This window comes from Carlito syrichta, unplaced genomic scaffold, assembly GCF_000164805.1.
Source record: "Carlito syrichta isolate Samal-C Ts95f unplaced genomic scaffold, Tarsius_syrichta-2.0.1 Scaffold303338, whole genome shotgun sequence".
Classification (NCBI taxonomy): Eukaryota; Metazoa; Chordata; class Mammalia; order Primates; family Tarsiidae; genus Carlito; species Carlito syrichta.
In genome coordinates this window covers 408,799-427,790 of record NW_007247434.1, presented here as the reverse complement: position 1 = coordinate 427,790, position 18,992 = coordinate 408,799, and the positions used below count along the sequence as shown (strand labels likewise).

At 34.4% G+C, this 18,992-nt stretch overlaps 1 protein-coding gene across 1 annotated transcript in view; it reads left to right on the top strand.

The window, feature by feature from the left end:
- The first annotated feature begins 6,954 nt into the window (after positions 1-6,954).
- PTPRQ (protein tyrosine phosphatase, receptor type Q) overlaps positions 6,955-18,992 on the top strand; it is a 219,468-nt gene continuing 207,430 nt past the window's right edge. The window contains exons 1-7 of the mRNA XM_008058431.1: positions 6,955-7,008; positions 7,353-7,464; positions 8,170-8,396; positions 10,551-10,620; positions 12,272-12,471; positions 14,023-14,272; positions 16,250-16,378. Coding sequence (XP_008056622.1) covers positions 6,955-7,008; positions 7,353-7,464; positions 8,170-8,396; positions 10,551-10,620; positions 12,272-12,471; positions 14,023-14,272; positions 16,250-16,378 — 1,042 coding nt within the window. The remainder of the gene's footprint in view (positions 7,009-7,352; positions 7,465-8,169; positions 8,397-10,550; positions 10,621-12,271; positions 12,472-14,022; positions 14,273-16,249; positions 16,379-18,992) is intronic.

The window sequence follows — 18,992 nt, the reverse complement described above, 5'->3', positions numbered from 1 at the left end:
TATTTAATTCACAGTATTCTTTATTACTGTTATCTCAGATATCAGCTCCCTCCTAGTTTCTTCTTGTGTCTCCTCAATTCTTTTTAATCTCTCCATTAATGTCTTGATATCTAGGTTTGTAGTTTGAGACCCTTCATTCTGGGGGCTCTTCATTGTTTGCATTCTGAAATCTGTTTTCTCAGTGTCTGCCCTCCCAGGGATCTGGGAGAGATCCACACTCTTCTTTTGGTTTTTCTTCATTTGTGTAGATTTCTCTCTCTCTCCCCCTTTCCCTCCCCTTCTTTAATTCTGTTTTTGAGGGAAGGTGGGTTTGTTTTTATTTCTATTCTGCAATATCCTGTTCTTCCTTATGAGGGTCTTCTGGCTTTGTTCACTTTTGAGGTTGGAATGTAGGCTGCAAGCTGTACTTTTTGCAGTTTTGAGGTTTAATTGAGGGGGAAGCTGTGGTTCAGAATGTATATGCTGATTCTAGCATCCACGAACAGGTGTATGAGCACACTGGAACCTATTTCCCTCTGCCTTACAATCTGTCCATTCAGCAGTATGTAGTCTTGGTCCCTAGATTAAAAAGGGGGGTACAAAAGAGGAAAATAATGGAGGAAGGGGGGGTCAATAGGAAGTTAGAAAGAGAGAAGAGTGAGAGGGAAAACAGACATACATACCAACTATCAGGTGAGAAAGAGACACAAGGCCAGAAAGAAGTGAAAAAAGACATGTAAGAAAGATTTCCTAAAGAATACTGACAGCTATAAAGAGACAGACCAATAAAATCAAGAATCAGTGTAAGTCAGAAGGCAAACAACAAACGTGATCAAAACAAACAGTCAAAATGATAAAATCGTAAGTCAAAATAAGCGATCAGACTAAAGTCACTTCAGCTCTGATCTCCGGCCTCTACCCTTTGTTTTTCGTTGCAGGCAGCTATATTTACTTGCAGTTTGGGCTTGTTTGTTTTTTTTTTAGTTGGCTGCCCTGGGGTTGCTTTTGTCTGATTCAGTGTAGGGGTGGGGTTTTGTCTCCTGTTTCACGACATTACCTTAGGAACTGAGGTAGGGTTTGTTGATAGGTGGGCGGGGCAATGGAAGTCTCTGTCTGGAGAATGGTGGAGGCAGTTTTTGCAGATCCGTTTCTCTCCACTTGTCTGGGTCCCCCAGCTTGGGGTCACGTGCTGAGTGCCTCAGCCAGGGTGAGCCCAGAGCTCCAGAGCTCCAGAGCTCCAAAGCTCCAAAGAGCAGGCAGTGAGCAGCGAGAGTGGCCCTGGGCCCCCCACAGGGTACTTCAGCCAGGAATGGGACCAGTAACTCTGAGGGGCGGGTGCCCAGAGCTTCCCTGAGTGACCGGCGGCTTGGTGCTGGGGCTGGGCAGGAGACGATGTAGCCAGGGAGGGAGCTGGGAGTACCAAGCACATGGTGGAATAGCAGCAGCAGGGGGCCGCAATATTCAGCCCTATGTGGGACTGAAGGTCCCTGGGGCCTCGGACCAGTGTGGCTGGTGGTGGGTTGGGGGATGGGGGAAGAAAAGTAAGAGTCTTTTTGGGAACTCACATTCAGAGAATCTTACAAGTCCACCTATGCCGTCACCATCTTGTTCCCATCTCATATAGTAGGTTTAATTGATGGTGTTGAGAAATTGTAGACAGATGAAGGTCTCTGTTAGAGCAACACAATGAGGTGAATATAAGAAAAATAAATGACCAAAGATGGTAATCCAGTTTCCCTGATGGAAGTCTCTGGAGCAGAAAAAGTTTGCTGCTCTACTTTTTATAAAGATAAGTATGGTGAGAAGGGAGCAATGCTTGGAGATCCATTTTGAGCAGAGAACTGAATGGCTATGAGGAGGGGCTAAAGCTGAGAAATGAAGAGGTAACATGATGGCTTTACTAAGAGGTGACCAGGGTTTATAGAGAAAGATCACAGAAATAGCAACAGATAGTAATTGTAGCTTACATTTAGTACTAAGATTTTACTATGTTCAAGGAGCTCTTCTAAGAACTTCACAAGTATTAACATTTTATTCTTACAACAACGTGTGGGGTAGGAGGAAGAGGTCAGTGAGGTACAGAGACATGAAGTATTTTGCCTAAAGTCTTAGTTATATGGCAGAATCGAGATTTGAACCCAGTAATCCAGCTCCAGGGCCTGTGCTTAGTGCCTATATGAAAATTGATTTTCTAGACCTTTGTAGCACCCAATATAATGCTGACTTCTTATAAGATGTTTATTTTATTTATAATTTATACATAGCCCATTTCTGAATGATGAGGAAGCTACAGGCACTTTATCAGTATATGTTCCCCTGGCATAGGACATATTTAGGTAGAATCCCTTGGCTTAATTGGATGTCACTTCAAATAATAATCTTAGGCTTAAAAGGAAAATCATAGATCATCCAATTTTGTGCTTGAATTCTCTCTAAAATGGTAATTAATTCATTCAGAATTGTTAAAATTTGTTGTTGTTTGTAAGCCACTTTTGAAAGTTAGAGGAGAACACAGTTATGGTGATTGAAACTTAAAGGCTTTACTCCTGGGTCTAAATCCTGATGCTACCTACTGTTCACCTATTGGCTATGAGACTTAGTGCAGTTACTAAATTCTTTGTTTCTCAATTTTATACTTTGAAATGTCAATAGTTGTATTTATGATATTGCTGCTAATGTTGTATAAAACAATACATGAAAGTGCTTAGGCCTGAGCCCATGGGTTCGAGACCCACCTGGGCAACTTGGCAAGACCTTGTCTCTACAATAAATCAAAAAAATTAGCTGGGTGTGGTAGCGCTTACCTGTAGTTCCAGCTACTTGGAAGGCTGAGGCAGAAGGATCGCTGGAGCCCAGCAAGCAAGTCGAGGCTGCAGTGGCTGGGAGCGGCCCCTGCACTCCAGTCTGGGTGACAGAGTGAGACTCCAACTCAAAAAAAAGAGAGTGCTTAGCACCATGCATTGTATCATAAACTTGGTAAGAGTTCATTTTTAAAATTTTGTGTGTCTTATGCTTGAGTATCTCATTATCAGTCATAGTCATGGCATATATTATATCCACCTATGATTTAATCACAGAAAAATTTAAATGTGGTATTCTAAGATTATCAGATACAGTGTTGGTACAGAGGAAATTATCAATACACCTTAATAATGAAAATAAAAATAATTTAAAGTCTTTGCCCCATTTTAATTATTTATAAATATTTATAAATATCTGTCCATTGTAGTCTTGCTTTTTTGATACTGTTTTAACAGATATGTGTGACTTTTTTGTGGATAATCTGAGGTATGTAACATTTTGGTCTCACTTTATGCAAACACTTTTAAGAGTCAGAATTTACCAAGGAGCTTCCTAGGCAGCCTTACTCTTCCATTTTGAATTTCTTCTTATTCTCTTTCTTTAGTTTGTATCAGAGTTGTGTTTTAGAGGTCCTCTCAATTCTTATGATCTGTTTTCCTCTATGGTTACTGACCATGAGATACTATTTTTGTTATTTCTCAGCTTCTCAAAACGCAGTTTAGGTAAATTCACTGAACTGCCATGGGAAAAAGTTAAGAGATGCTGTAGAACTATGCTGTCCAGTATGTAGTGATTAGCAGCATGTGACTATTGAACCTTGAAATGTGGTTGGTCCAAATTCAGATGTCTTGTACATGTAAAATACATGCTGGATTCCAAAGACTTAGTATTAAAAAATTAACGTAACTATCTGAATAATTTTATCTTTATTATATATGAAATAATGCTTTTGATATATTAGGATAAATAAAATAGATTGTGAAAATTAATTTCACGTTTCTTTTTACTTTTTACATGTGGCTACTAAAAATTTAAAAGTACATGGGTGGCTCACATTATGACTTTATTAGACAGTGATGCTTTAGAGAATCACAAGATATACTGGCATATTTAAGGCTTTAAAATATCCACCAATAAGGAAAACTGCTTAATTTATAAAGGACTTATTTGGCAAAGTGACTTATCAGAGAACATCTATTAAGCTCTAATTATATAAGCTTCTGAGGATTAATTTTTAGGAAATTAGTCTGGAATAAACATCCAATTAAGCCTGGAATTCTTTTTTGCTAGTCCTAATTAAATTGAATAGGATGTGATTTTTTTTCTCTCTTAAATCTCCAAATAGTTCCACTTTACAATGTGATTGTTATTGATTAGTGAAAATTGGGTTGAGAGTGGTATTTTTATTTTTTAGATTCCTACTCTTGAGAGATTAAATTCCATGGAGAACAAATCATACATTTATTATGGGGTCTATGTTCAGTTCATCGAATCATTCAGCTCATAACCAGAAAGCTGCACTGTGTCATAATGATGTATGCATTGCTGTGTCTCTTCTACCTTTTCCTGAGGGCAAGACTTTCTTCTCTATGTTCAGACCACTGTGATTTCCTACTATAAGCCTCCCATTGCTATTTTTACTCTTCTTCAATTCATATACTATATTGCAGAGTGGTGTTTTTAAACAGATTGCTTTCCTGCTTAAGATTCTTCAGTTGTTTCCTATTGCATTTGAGGGGAGGGGTCGAAAATCTAAATCTTTAGTATGGCTGACATGATCATCAGGCTGTTCCTCTTTTTTACTTGATCCCCAAAACTCAGTCTAACCTTGCACAGTTACTTCAAATTCTTCCCATCTTGTGGATTTCCATCCACTCTGCTGTTTGGAAAAGTCTTTACCAAACTGTCACAGAGATTCCATGACTTCCCTTTTGATCAGATTGGTAAATTTCCAGACCAATATATGCTTCCTCCTCTTGGTGAGATACCTTTCATTCCCAGCCAAGAGTCCTTCAGTGTGTAATCTCAAACCTCAGCCCAGGAAAACACATCTCATATACCACCATCCTGGTAACCAGTCCTTCACTTCTCACATCTTCCTTTTTCTCCCAGAGTCTCAGTCTAGGTCTTTATTAAATTCTTGCCTAAGAATTTATGGATATAAGTTACTTTCTGGGAACCTTGAAGAAATAGTATTAGCCCTCACATAAATCAGTACATGTGAGTTTGTTGGATGAGTCAGTCGTGGTAGACTTTTGTCTTTTTGAAGGTGGGCTGATGAAGATAATCAAACTCTTTTTCTCTCAAGCTGGAGAATAGAGAGGACAGAGGTCTGTATGCAGAATTTCTAGGGAAAACACCAGCAGCTATGCACAAGGAAGGAATTCTACCCATGACAACCTGGGTATTTCTCTGATCTTTTGCCTTGGGTTCATAATATTCCTAAGAAATTATTAGAAAACTACGAGGACAATTTGGGATTGGTGCCAAGTGAATATTTTGCTCTTTGAGAATGTTGGAGTGGACATTAATTGACTGATATTGGCTGCGGATACTGGGGAGAAAGAAGGTTATAAGTATTAGGGGAACCTTTCAAAAGAGATACATAAAAACTATTTTAAAAGTATTTCTTTTTCAAACTCCAAGAAAATAACTTATTATGTTAAGATTTATATTTTATGTAATGTGCCCTATCAGTTTTGGTAAAAAACATACATTAAAAAAAAATTCCTTGTCCAGTCATCTCTGATAGTAGAGCTTTAAAATGATAAACAGAATTAGGCTACTAATTCCAGAGTCCTTTCTTTTGGAAATAGTATTAGATTGGTTCTGTGTCAGGTATGTTTTTACATGCTTGGCTTCCTAATCTCTCTTCCTCCCCTTATATTGTTTGCCTGGAATCTGCACTAAAGATAAGACAGAGTGCAAAACTGACTCATTGGCAACCAGTCAGGAGAACTTTATGTGGAAAACTCCCTTCAAGGAGGTACAGGCAGCGTAAACAAAATTTTGGAAAAGGTGGAAGCAAAGGTAGAAAAAATATAGTTGATATGGCTAAAACAATTTGTACTTATTTCTAAACTATCTTATTTCTGAGATGAACTTTCCTTAGGATATATCTAACCCAATATTTATCAGAAATGCTTGTCCTTTAAAAAATAGGTAGATTTTGATTATATTTTTCCTATTATATTTTGTTTGATAATATCCAGGTAATTGAATAAACAATTTACACTTACTTTGTTTTAAAATGATTCAATTTTTCAGTTAGAGAGTAAACATTCCAAACAATTGGTCAGTCAACAGATTTTTGCAAATAGACTATCGCAGAAATAGATACATAAACTGATATGTTATTTCTGATAATTATACTTTAAAAACTGATATGTTATTTCTGATAATTATATTTTAAAAACTAGGTATTATTAAAAATTTACATGCCTAACACCCACCTGTAGTTAGAGATCATTTAAAGAACTGAATGCTTTCTAACTACATGATTCTTTTGGAAATTGACCCTTAAATTTTTGATTTTCATTTTTTCTTTGAAATGCTAGGAGAATTAACACTATTTCAAATCTCTATTTTTTCCAATATCAGAACCAGAAAAGCCTGAGAAATTTAAAGCCGTCAATATTTCTGCGCATTCCTTTTCTCTGCACTGGAGCCAGCCCCCTGGCCATGTGGAAAGGTATCATGTGGATCTTGTTCCTGACAGTGGCTTTGTTACTATCAAAGATCTTGGAGGTGGAGAGTATCAGGTATAGTTTTCAATTATCTTATTGCCAAGCCTACTTGTATTTATATTTGGTCCTAATAAGAAAGTTCTTTATGAAACTCATCTACCATGAAAACTTACTCCTTGGGGTTTTTTAAAAAGCGTAAGATGAAAACAAAGCATTGATGTCGAATCGATGAGTGTAAGTTTCTGCATCGGTGAGCCGTTACCTTAGCAACGTCTATCCTTTTTTTTTTCTTAAGTTTACCCTGAACCTACAGCCAGCCATCCAAGAGTTCATGAATAGTTTAACAAAGAAAGGGCAGAGCTATTGAGTAATCCAGGCTCATTAATTGTGTACTTGCCAGGAGGATCTGTCTTTAAATCATTAATGCAGGCAACATTTCTCTCTAGAGCCATCAATGTGATTCTACTGCTTGAAAAATGTAATAATGATGGATTTTCTAATCATTTTTATTTTACTTTTTATTGGGACTTCAGAGACACAGGTATTTACCATACACTCTTTAAAAACAAGGGCTAAGCAATGGTTGTAGAGTTTTCAAGACTCAAATATTTGTTCCTTGTGATAATGAACTAGGATAGATTTAAATTGTGATTTAGGCTTTGATAATGCAGTATGTTTTGTAAGTTTTTATTGTTTAGTAAATAAGTTATTTGGTAGAGTTATATAACAAATATATATTTTATAACAATATGAAACACTGTAATATTTTAAACAGTGCAGGGTTATATAGTATAGTGTTAATTTTTTTGATAGTGATAGATTTATTTTAGCTTTCTTGCTTTCCAGAAAGAATTTTAACACTATCATTTGTTTTTGGTGTTCTAGGTTGATATTTCCAGTGCTGTTCCTGGTACAAGGTACGATGTAACCATCTCTTCAATTTCTGCTACAACATCCAACTCACCTCTTAGTAGAACAGTAACTGCCAATGTAACAAGTGAGTATAAGTTTTAAATTACTTTTTTAAAAATAAAGTGTTTGAAGTCAATATAATTCTATTGGATGAAAATACTTACATTGGCCATTGACTTTATAGGCATGAAAGGAGTGTGGAATAATTAAAGCAAAATAGAAACTTGGGAAAATGATCTGTTTAGAACCTGCCTTGTAGCTTCTTTAGCTTCTTTTACCTTCAAAATGCAAAGACAATTACTCTGTAGCTGTTTGTGAAATGAATCAGAGAAACTGTCAATGACAACATTTAAATAATACAGAGCCATGAAAATAAACTCATTATACTAGCTCAGAAACTATTATTCCACCTGTAAAACTGAAGTAAAACAAGTTTTTTCCCCTTATTTTCTTTGTGTGTGTATGTGTGTGTGTGTGTTTGTGTGTGTTTATGTGTGTGTGTGTGCAAGCCTTGGATTCAATTTCTTTTTAAAATGATTTGGCATCAAAAGTATATTTGGCATGTAATATTTATTAGCATTCCATTTTTTACATTCTTATAAAAGAATGTTTTTGGTATTCCCCAAAGCATTTAATCTTTTTTTTTCCTTCTTAGTTGCAGAGTTCTGGGGAGTATAAACTCACATTAGTCTTTAGACACTTTAAATTTTATATTTGTAAATAGTTTTCTTACATGTTTTTGTGAAAACACAATAATTGATTGACATTTTAACCATTTTTTAAAAAACAGAACCTGGGCCTCCAGTCTTCCTAGCAGGGGAAAGAGTTGGATCTGCTGGGATTCTTTTGTCTTGGAATACACCACCTAATCCAAATGGAAGGATTATATCTTACATTGTTAAATACAAGGAAGTGTGCCCATGGATGCAAACAGCATACACACAAGTTAGAGCAAAGCCCGACAGTCTGGAAGTTCTTCTTACTAATCTTAATCCCGGAACAACATATGAAATCAAGGTAATTAGTTTGCAAATAACTATATAGTATTAAAATATTTCATTCATTTTTAAATTGAGGGAAGCTTTTTCTACTTGATCAAGACTTTACAGCTGAATACAGCAGGTGTGTAAAGAATGGTCTGAGTCATGGCCTTACATTCGCCTGGACTTTAGAACTTGGTCAAATGTTATTTTTTAATTTCAATTTGTATGTGTATTGACATGTTATCTATTTTAAACAGCTTAGGCTTAGTGACTTTTTGGAAAATAAATCAAGTTTAAATTAAATAATTTAGGCTTTGTAAGTGAAAACATTCTACTTTTTGAATTAAACTTAATAAGTTAGCTTTGTTATTTGTCTTCTACCTTGTTGTATTTCCATGTCTGTTATTGAAATATTGGGTAATGGTCTGAACAACCAGTTTTTCTAAGAATAACAAAGTAAATTTGGTTCCATTCAATAAATATTTGTTGAGCTTTTACTATGTCTTTACAATAATGTTTATTTCTTTACAATAGTAAATATACAAAATTTAACTCTTTATTTGAATACTAAATTAAAAAGAGCATACAAAAAGTATTCCTAAATTAATTAGGCCATAGGAAAATGTTTATAATTAGGAATATCTGATATAGTAAATAGTAAAGAATACAGATATATCTCTGTTTTTAACATAACATTAATATGTTTTCTGAATTTTGAAAAATATAGTTAAATATAAAAAAGCAAATATAAAAGCTATGTAAATATGTGATTATATATAACTGAGATGTCTTTCCTAGATGATAAAAAAATTGGAAAAGATATTTTGTCAAGAAATTTTTTCTTACTGGAAGTATGCCTAGTTGTAGAATTAAAGAACACAATCAGAACTGGGGAGCATTTATCAATAGTAGGGTTCCCACCGTGAGAAAACAAAACACATTTTTTACTTATGCAGAAGTCAAAATAAAAGATTTGAGGTGGCTAATTTATGAAGAAACATAGGTCAAAGAGTAGACAACATTTTTCTAACTGACATCTGAATATTATGCAATATAGATATTTTCTATCAACATGCACATATTCATATTAATTTATATGTCAAAATATGCTATTGGGATAATAAATGGAGGTTAAATTTTAGTGTGGTATAATAAATTATTGCTGATAGGAAATTGATTTAGCCAACCAAACCCTGCTTAGATCTGTCTTTATAGAGTTTGAATTTTTATTCCTTTGAATTCTCTTACTTAAGGTCTATTGGGAAACTCCTGTTCTCCATTTCATCTCATGCTTTATAAATCATTGTGTGACCTTTACTCTTTTCAAATAAATGTTAGCCATTGCAGACTTCCAGTGGGTATTTGGCATGGTTCATTTGATATCTTCAGAATAAGTTACACTAGGGGGGAAATTCTGTTAAGTATTTTACATGTATTATTTCATTCAGCCTTTTGTACAATCATATAACATAGATACATTACTAGTCCCATTTTAAAGACAAGAAAAATGTGACTCATAATAGTTAAATAAATGGCTCATAGCTACTCATTAGAATTGGTAAAGCTACGATTAGCAAAGATTGTCTGATTCCAGTCATGGCATCTGCAAAAGCTTAAGCATCTTATTCTCATTTATGACATTTTCTCTGCCTATTCTAGTCTATTTGACTGGATTATGCAAGCCAAAAATAATTGTAGTAGCTTTTAAATTCTAGAATTATTAGTCTAAATTATTATTTAAACCTAATTATTTTTAAATAGCTTTTCTGTGTGTTTATTTGCATTATTAAATGAGATCTCTAAAGCCAGATACCACGTAAATAGTCTCTTGCAATTGTTATAAAAACAATCATAGTCTCTTGTATATAGTGGATAAAGATTAAGTTTTGAAAATAAGCACAATTATAACTGAATTTTTGTTTTGTCATTTATACCTGTGTGATCTTGGGCAAGATATTTGACCTCTTTCAACCAGTTTTCTCATCTAGAAAATGTTGACAATAGTACCTCATATTTTGGTTATATGGGTAGCTCCATCTTTGCCTTCTTCCTTGGGAGTACTGTCAGAATTAAACGAAAAGAATATACTTGTCGTTTACCTTGTTGACAAATCAAAGTTATATTATTTTAGACCATATTTTATTAGAGTGTAAAAAGTTTGAATATAATCTTTTTTTATCTATTCTAGGTTGCTGCTGAAAACAGTGCTGGCATCGGAGTGTTTAGTGACCCGTTTCTCTTCCAAACTGCAGAAAGTGGTAATTTTCTTAAATAATTATTTCAAATTGACTTAATCATGAAGTTTTTTGATTTAAAATAAATAAAGATATAAAAATTCTTGACACAAAATACATAAAATTCTCAGCAGCACAGCCACTCAATTCCTTTAAAGTCCATTGAGATCATTTATTCATTAATAATGTATTGTTCTTTTTTATTATACAAGTAGTGTTATCTTACAAAACTTTGAAATAAGCAAGAATAAAAAAACACAACGAAAACTATCCATATCCCTCTTATTTAAAAATCTGTTAACATTTTGGTGCATTTCTTGCTGGTTTACAATCGCCGTATGATAATATGTCTGTGACTATATATTAATGAAAATAAGCTTGTGCCATGTATGCAGGTTTATATCTTGCCTTTTCCTCTTAACGTCAATTCATAAGAATTTTATTGTACTAGATTTTTGGGAATATGGATTTTAATGGTTATTGTGTTATTCCGTAACATGCAGTCATTATAAAACCAATTTAAAATACCTCATTCTTCAATGGCTTAGAGAAACAAACTTGATGTCACTTTTCCTCTTTTCTCTTTAAGTACTCATCTAATTTATCAGCAAGTCCTGCCAATGCTAGAATCACACTATGTCTTGAGTGTCAGCCCTATTGGTAATCACCCAATCCAACATCATTCCCGGGAATTGTTGTATTTTATTTTTATCCATTAAAATGCAGCTGACCTGAAGTTTCTTAATTCTTACCTCGTATCATTCAAATTCATTCCTCCTTCCCAGAACCTAATTCTCTTACATAATTTAGATTGCTTTTATTTACAAATATTTTGGCATTCTTTTGTACAATGTAAGCCTAAGCTCTAGTTATATAGCATCTAAATACTAGGTAACTTTCCTATCGCTTATTTTGTTTTATCTCAAATATTTTGTTTTGTTTTTATTTCTTTCAGAAGTGACTTGTCATGTTTGTTTTATATTCTGAAGAAATCTTGATTGTTTACTCTTATTTATCAGTTTTGTATATCTTACCATGAATTTGATGGCCATATCTTTTCTTTATTCTGGCCTCATATTGGTCTCATACCAACTAAAATAGCACTCAGATTGTTATGTTATTATAGATTATTAATAATTGCTCTCAAAGAATAATGAAATTCTGAAGAGAGTTGATTTTGGGAATGTATACAACTCAGAATATAATAATCACAACCTATTGGGTGGGTATGCACTTGATATTAGGTACTAGATATTTATAAACCATTTGGTGCAAATGGTTGGATCATTGTTTCAACTTGCTATCTTGTTCATATATAATGAAACTGAATAATTACAAAATATTTGAGAAGAAATTTATCCCAACTTCTTTGTAAATGTACAAACAACTATCAATTGAGTATTTTTCAGACTTATTTGAAGTGTTTCATTAATGCAAGTATTGACTCAATTATCCTGAAGTAAAGCTAATTTGCCTCAACTCCATTAAAAAAAAATTTTTAGGCAAAGGTCAATTAAATATGTATTTTAAAATCTCATACAAACAGATTTTATGCAATGTATCGTATATTTATATTTTAGGCACAATGGGAAATTTAACACCCCAAATTAAGTAAATGCTATTCTAATTTTATAACAGGGATTTTTTCCCTTTCCAATTCTTCTCTTTCCTCCAGCTCCAGGAAAAGTGGTGAATCTCACAGTCGAGGCCTTCAACTATTCAGCAGTAAACCTGATTTGGTATTTACCTCGCCAACCAAATGGCAAAATCACCAGCTTTAAGATAAGTGTCAAGCATGCCAGAAGTGGGATAGTAGTGAAAGATGTTGCAATCAGAGTAGAGGACATTTTGACCGGGAAATTGCCAGAATGTAATGTAAGTATCAAGGAATACTGTCTAGATCCCCAAATTGTACATACATGTATATTTTCAAGTTTCTAGCATCTAGATACTAAATATTTTACCAAAGTGATTGTTAATTATTCAATTACTTATAACATTTGGCTATATGTAGCATTATGTTATACACAGATGGTTTCATTCAGGTAGAATATGGGAGTGTTTTGGGAATTCAAAAGTGAGAAATTAAAATCTCTTAGAGAACTCTGGAAAGACTTCATCAAAGGAGTAGCATTTGTGATAGGCCATGGAGGAAGGATAGATGAAGATTGTGTGAGGAGGATAGATGGAGATTTTGTGTGCATTCCAGATAGAGGATACTTTATAAAACTCTGAGTGAAAAGTATAAGATATAACTGGAGAAAAGATTATACTTCTATGTAAGATACTAATCAATGTTAAACTTGCAAAGGTAGATTGTTTTTATTTTGTATATCTTTGATAAAGAATTTGTTGTTACTCTAGTCATTGATGAGAAACCTCAGGAAGTACTATAATGCTTTTCCTGAAATTCTTTTGGCAATCTTTGTGTTATAATTGATGGGAAAAAACAGTGCAACAAAATTATTTTTGTTTTAAATACTTTATAAAAGTCTCAAAACCTTCTTTTTCAAATTAGGATATATTTCTAATACACACACAGTCACTAACATAAACATATGCACATACATTCACACGTAACACATGAGCTAGTGGCATTACATTTTTTGTATTTATGTGGGAGGATGATCATAACAGAAAGTGACATACGCTTGAAAGTTTACGAATGTAAAATTATTTTAGCTCTTTGACTATTGCACTTTTTTTTGGAGGTGGCTCTTTGTTTTTATTTGTATTTTTAGAATCGGGTCTTACCCTGTCACCCAGACTGGAGTATAGTAGTACTATCCTAGCTCACCACAGCCTCGATCTCCTGGGCTCAGATCTTCCCACCTTAGCCTCTCAAATGGCTTAGATTTATAGGCACTACCACCCTGGATAATTTTTATGTTTTTTTGTAGTGATGGGTGTCTCACTATGTTGTCCAGGCTGTTCTTAAATTCCTGGCCTCAAGAGATCCTCCCACCTCAGCCTCCCAAAGTGCTGGTACTACAGGTGTGAGCCACTGCACCTGGCCCGAATCTTTGGCTGGATGGACAGAGAGCCTTCTGTAAGTGTGAAGGACCTGAGGTGACTCTTGCACTGTTAACATGAATTTTTAAAAAAGTTCTTACAAAGGATTTGTTGTATTTTACCTTTATTTTAAGCCACTTGGAATTATATTAGCAAAGAAGGTCAAGGTATAAAGACTACAATAAATATATTTTGTTCTAAAACTGCAGACATAAGTGAGTATAGTTACAATCTAGTGTATAATGTAAAATCTACTGTGTCTATAACTTAATCTCTGATAATTACACGAATAGCACACACATAAAATTGAAAAACAATATTTATAGCATAAAGGAAAAATAAATGAATTATACTTCTCAAGTTCACCAAGAGATACCACATTATTTTTCCATTGGTATTTGTTTTATTTACTAGGAGAATAGTGAATCTTTTTTATGGAGTACAACCAGCCCTTCTCCCACTCTGGGTAGAGTAACACCCCCGTCGCGCAGCACATATTCATCAGGCATGCTGGCCCGGAGTAAGATCAGCTCTGTATGGAAAGAACCAATCAGTTTTGTAGTGACACATTTGAGACCTTATACAACATATCTTTTTGAAGTTTCAGCTGTTACGACTGAAGCAGGCTATATTGATAGTACCATTGTCAGGACACCAGAATCAGGTATGAATTTGTTTTTGGTCAATAACAATATGTAAATTATTTGTAGAATAATGTTTCACTTTGTTCATATAGAACTTTTTGTTAATCTTCCTCACCTTTCAATAACTTTCTTTCCCTAATAATACAAATAGGCCTCCCATCTAGGACATCTTCAAATTTCTATATGCTTTAAAAATTATAATACTAAAATAAGCATTTGAAAGGAGAATAGAGATTTGAAGGAAAAGATTTTTGATCTACTAACAAGAATCATAAGATCACCTTTTATCATTTTCTGTTCTCAGCAATATTATGTATTCATCTCTGCACTTCTAAATCATCTATAATCATCTACACCCTTCTCTCACTGTTATTGCTATTACCCAAAGTGGAAATAACACCTACAATCGCAGAGCTGGGATGCAATTAGCATTTCAGCATCAGATAAAAACAGAAACTAAAATATATATCTATTCGTATCCTCTTTGCTCTGCAGTTTCCTCATCTGAAAAACAGAGAGAGTGATAGTATCTTCCTTATGGTGGTGGCATTAGAACTAAATGAGTATAATTAGATATCTTATTACTACTAAATTCTGAGAGTACATATTTCCAGGTGTATTTATAGATTTAATTAGGGTACTGTATCAATATTCATGTAAATATATGTATCTTTTATATATGTATAAAATTATATGAATATTGATACAGCATTATGATATACAGTCTATAGTATTAGTTATTTGATTACTTATAGCATGCTATAGTATTATGTTATATGCAATATTTAGTATGTATATTTATATATATAATATATACCTGATATATTATGTATACCATAATATCATATCAAGTAATGTTTTGGTTGCTCATTTTTGAGGTTACTGAAAAGCACTGGTGCAATAACTTCACTAAAAAAACATGTTTTTTTTTTATGACATAGCTGTCAGCTCCTATTATTAGTTTGAAGTTTTTTCTCTTGGTTTAAATAATCATCTTTGAGTCATACCATTTCCTTCTTCCATACTCCTTACTTCCAATACAATAAAAAAGACATAATTTCATGAGTGTCATACAAGGTGAAATTTGGTGGACAATTTCTTCTGTTGAAGAAATATTTGACTACTGTTCTGGTCCACTTATGAGTGAGAAGGGTGGGATCGGCAGTCGCTGGGCACTGCTAGGGGAGGGAGGGAGGAGGGCGGGGGCACAAGATGACAGAAAGGAGACCTGGTCCACCATCAGGGGGAGTGAGGCCCAGTGACAGGCCCCAAATGCACCTGCATGCAGCCTACTTATGCAGTTAATCCTCACTTGTACCCCATAACTCTATTGTAAAATAATTTTAAAAAGAAAAAAATTTTGAATTTTAAAGTTTCAATTAAAAGACAGAATACAATATAGAAATACATCTATAACAAATTGACCAGTTCTGAGTATCGTTATTATTTTTATGTTATTCACGTTATGTTAAAAATTTTCTCAGTGTAGGCTATAAATTTCTCCTTAGGGCAAGATACAGATATTGAGACAAAAAAGGTTATTGGCAGTAAATTCTGAGGATTAATTTCTTGATCCTTTTACCTACCTAAAAAAAAGAGAATGAAAGCCAGATACTCAGGTTTGTTGACGTGTACACACACACACACACACACACACACACACACACACACACACACACACACGCATGCATGCACATGTAAACGTTTCAGGATAATGTATCACTCACAATGAATATAAGAATGAAACTTCCCATGCAATCATCTACAGCATTAAATTAATAACTTGCAAATAAGTTCATCTCACGATCCAGTGTGTATTATTCAAATCCTTCAATCAGGCTCTATTTTTTCTTTGTTTAACTTAAGAAAACACATTGCTTTTAGTGTGATATTTTATTTTCTTTCTCAGACTATACGTTTTGTTATGTGTATTTAATAGGGAGATCTTTTATTTAAGATATATATTATGTATTCATTTTTTTCTATAATCATTTTAGTGCCTGAAGGACCACCACAAAACTGTGTAACAGGCAATATCACAGGAAAGTCCTTTTCAATTTCATGGGACCCACCAACTGTTGTAACAGGGAAATTTAGTTATAGAGTTGAATTATATGGACCATCAGGTGAGTCTTAGTTGGTTTCATGTTTACCTTTTAGAATAAGAATTATAAAATATGTTACTAACATCAAACACTTTTAAAAGGATCAGACTCTTTTGAAAAGACTCTAAGATTGAAGCAAGCAATAGTGGCCAAAGAGATGGAAATTTATAGACACTGGGGACACTAAAACGGGTTAATCAAGTAAGGGGGTTGGGGTTCAGAAGTTGCCTATTGGGTACAACATTCACTATCTGGAAAATGGGCTACCTGCAACCCAATCCCCACCACTACACAATATGTCCATGTAACAAACATGCACTTGAACACTCTGAATCTAAAATTTAAAAAAGAGAAAAGTAGTAAGGAAGGTTAGGTCCTTTGATTTTGTTGTTGTTTAAATGCATAAATAAATATAAAGATGACAAAATGCTATTTACATCTCATATTTCACGTGGAGCACAGGAAAGAACTAGAGGTTGTCTATCAAGAAAATAAGTGTTAGAGGAGATATAAGCCTTGAACAAGAAGACTTTGACTTATATTCATTAAGTACAATGGGCTCAGAGTATATTAAATCAGATTTACATTTAGAACAAGGAATCCATTTCTAATCATTAGAGAACATACTCTTGAACTTACATGGAAAATCTTTGTATCTTCTGCTCTATGTTGCTATGGACCTAAAACTGCTCTCAAGTCCATTAAAAATATACTATGGGCAGGTTTCTAAAGCAGCAAGTTCTCTACCTTTGTAAACAAGCAGGACTTGAGCATCCGCTTATCAGAGATATTTTGAGGGTTTCAAATATTATTAGAAATGAATTAAATAAACTCTAAAATTCTTTTCTGATCTGAGATTCTATGGTTCTATGAAAGAAGGTCAATTCAAAGTTTAACCCGCAAATTGTGATTTATTTAGAAGAACTGATAAAGATACAAGGTTCTAACTCATTTCACTTTAAAATTTCTGTGGTATAAATCACATGTGTAACCTTCATCTCTCATTGCTAAGTAACTTATGCTTCTAAAATTATGAAATATTTGCACTTCCTAGAAAAAGATAGTTCTTTCCACCAGCCCATAAAATACACAGAAAGAGACACAGATACATAGATACATCTTCACTATCTGATACTATTTTTCAACACTTAGTTGACATACGATTTCATCTGTGAGGCTCACTGATAATTAAGTAAAAGGCATTTAACAGTGATTGCATCAAGCCACACTGATGTGCTTCATAATATTGACAAGAGCAAGACGGTGAATTGTGTGGAGTAAATGTCTGATTGAACTGGTGCAAGAAAGAATGGGAGAAGAGTATTGCAACAGTGGATATAGAAACTCTTGAGTTTGCTGTAAACCCTAACAGTGAATTGGGAGTAGAGTTTTGAGTAAGTCGAGTCAACATGTTTCTTTTCAGTAAGAATATACAGAGCATGTTTGTTTGCTGATGAAAATGAGGGGGGAAAAGGATAAGTTAGTAAGATAAAGGTGAGAATTACTAGAATGATCTCTGTATAAGCAGATGAGTGAGATCTTTTGGTTAAATGTAGGGATTGGTTTTGGCTAAACATACAGATAGATTGTCCATAGTAACAGGTTGTAAGGCAGAATATGTGGGTAGGGATGCTGCTAAAAATGTAGTTGTGCTGGTGGGCATCTATGGCAGATATTTTCTGATTGATTTAATTTTTTTTAATGTCATGAGAAGCAAGACCATTAGCTGGGAGTGAAGATGGGGTAGAAGGTGTTGAAGGCCTGAGCAGGGAAGAAAAATGTAAAATAATCACCTAGAAGAGTAGATAATGATTAGACTATTGGACTACAGAAGCTGAGTTAGCTTTCGGGGCTCATCTGAGGTGTGATCATAAATAAAATCATATCAGTCAGTGACTTTGTGTTTTTTGTTTTTTCAACAAGAGAAGGGCAAGGGAATTGAATGAAAGCCTAGGAAAGACAGTGATTATAAATGACAATGACAACTGTTCCCCGGCAGCCACCTCAAATGGTAGCAGTCTGTTTTTTGCCCCCACAGGTCTGAAGTGACTAGACCTTCAGGTGAGATAAATGCTCTCCTTGCTCCTCATTGCCCCTCAGTAGAGTATTCTCTTTACCTCTCTGCAAAGCCTATAGCATTAAATTCCATGTCACCAACAACACCCACTAGCCCTAATTTCTGAAGTAGTCTTCTACTAGATCCAGGGTCACTCGCTTTCATTCTGGATGGTTTAGCTTTTGATTCAATGCTACCATCTTAAAATTAAGTCACTCTCAGTCACTCCCTCAAGATCATAACTCAGAGACCACAATTCACAGTAACTGCATATCATTCATAATCTCATTTCCATGCATCTCTCTCCAATCACTTTTCCTCATCTCCTATTCATTGCTCTAGAACCCTGAACTGACAATTAAAATCCGTTGGGGTCTCCAAAGCATTTTATTTAGTCTTCCATCACTTGATTTCCACTCTTTATTCATCCAACCTCAGTGTGGCTTGATGCAATCGCTATTAAGATGGTAGCATTGAAATCAGCACAAAAGCCGGGCTCGGTGGCTCAGCCTGTAATCCCGCGCCTTTGGGAGGCTGAGGTGAGTGGATTGCCTGAGTCCGCGGGTTCAAGACCCGCCT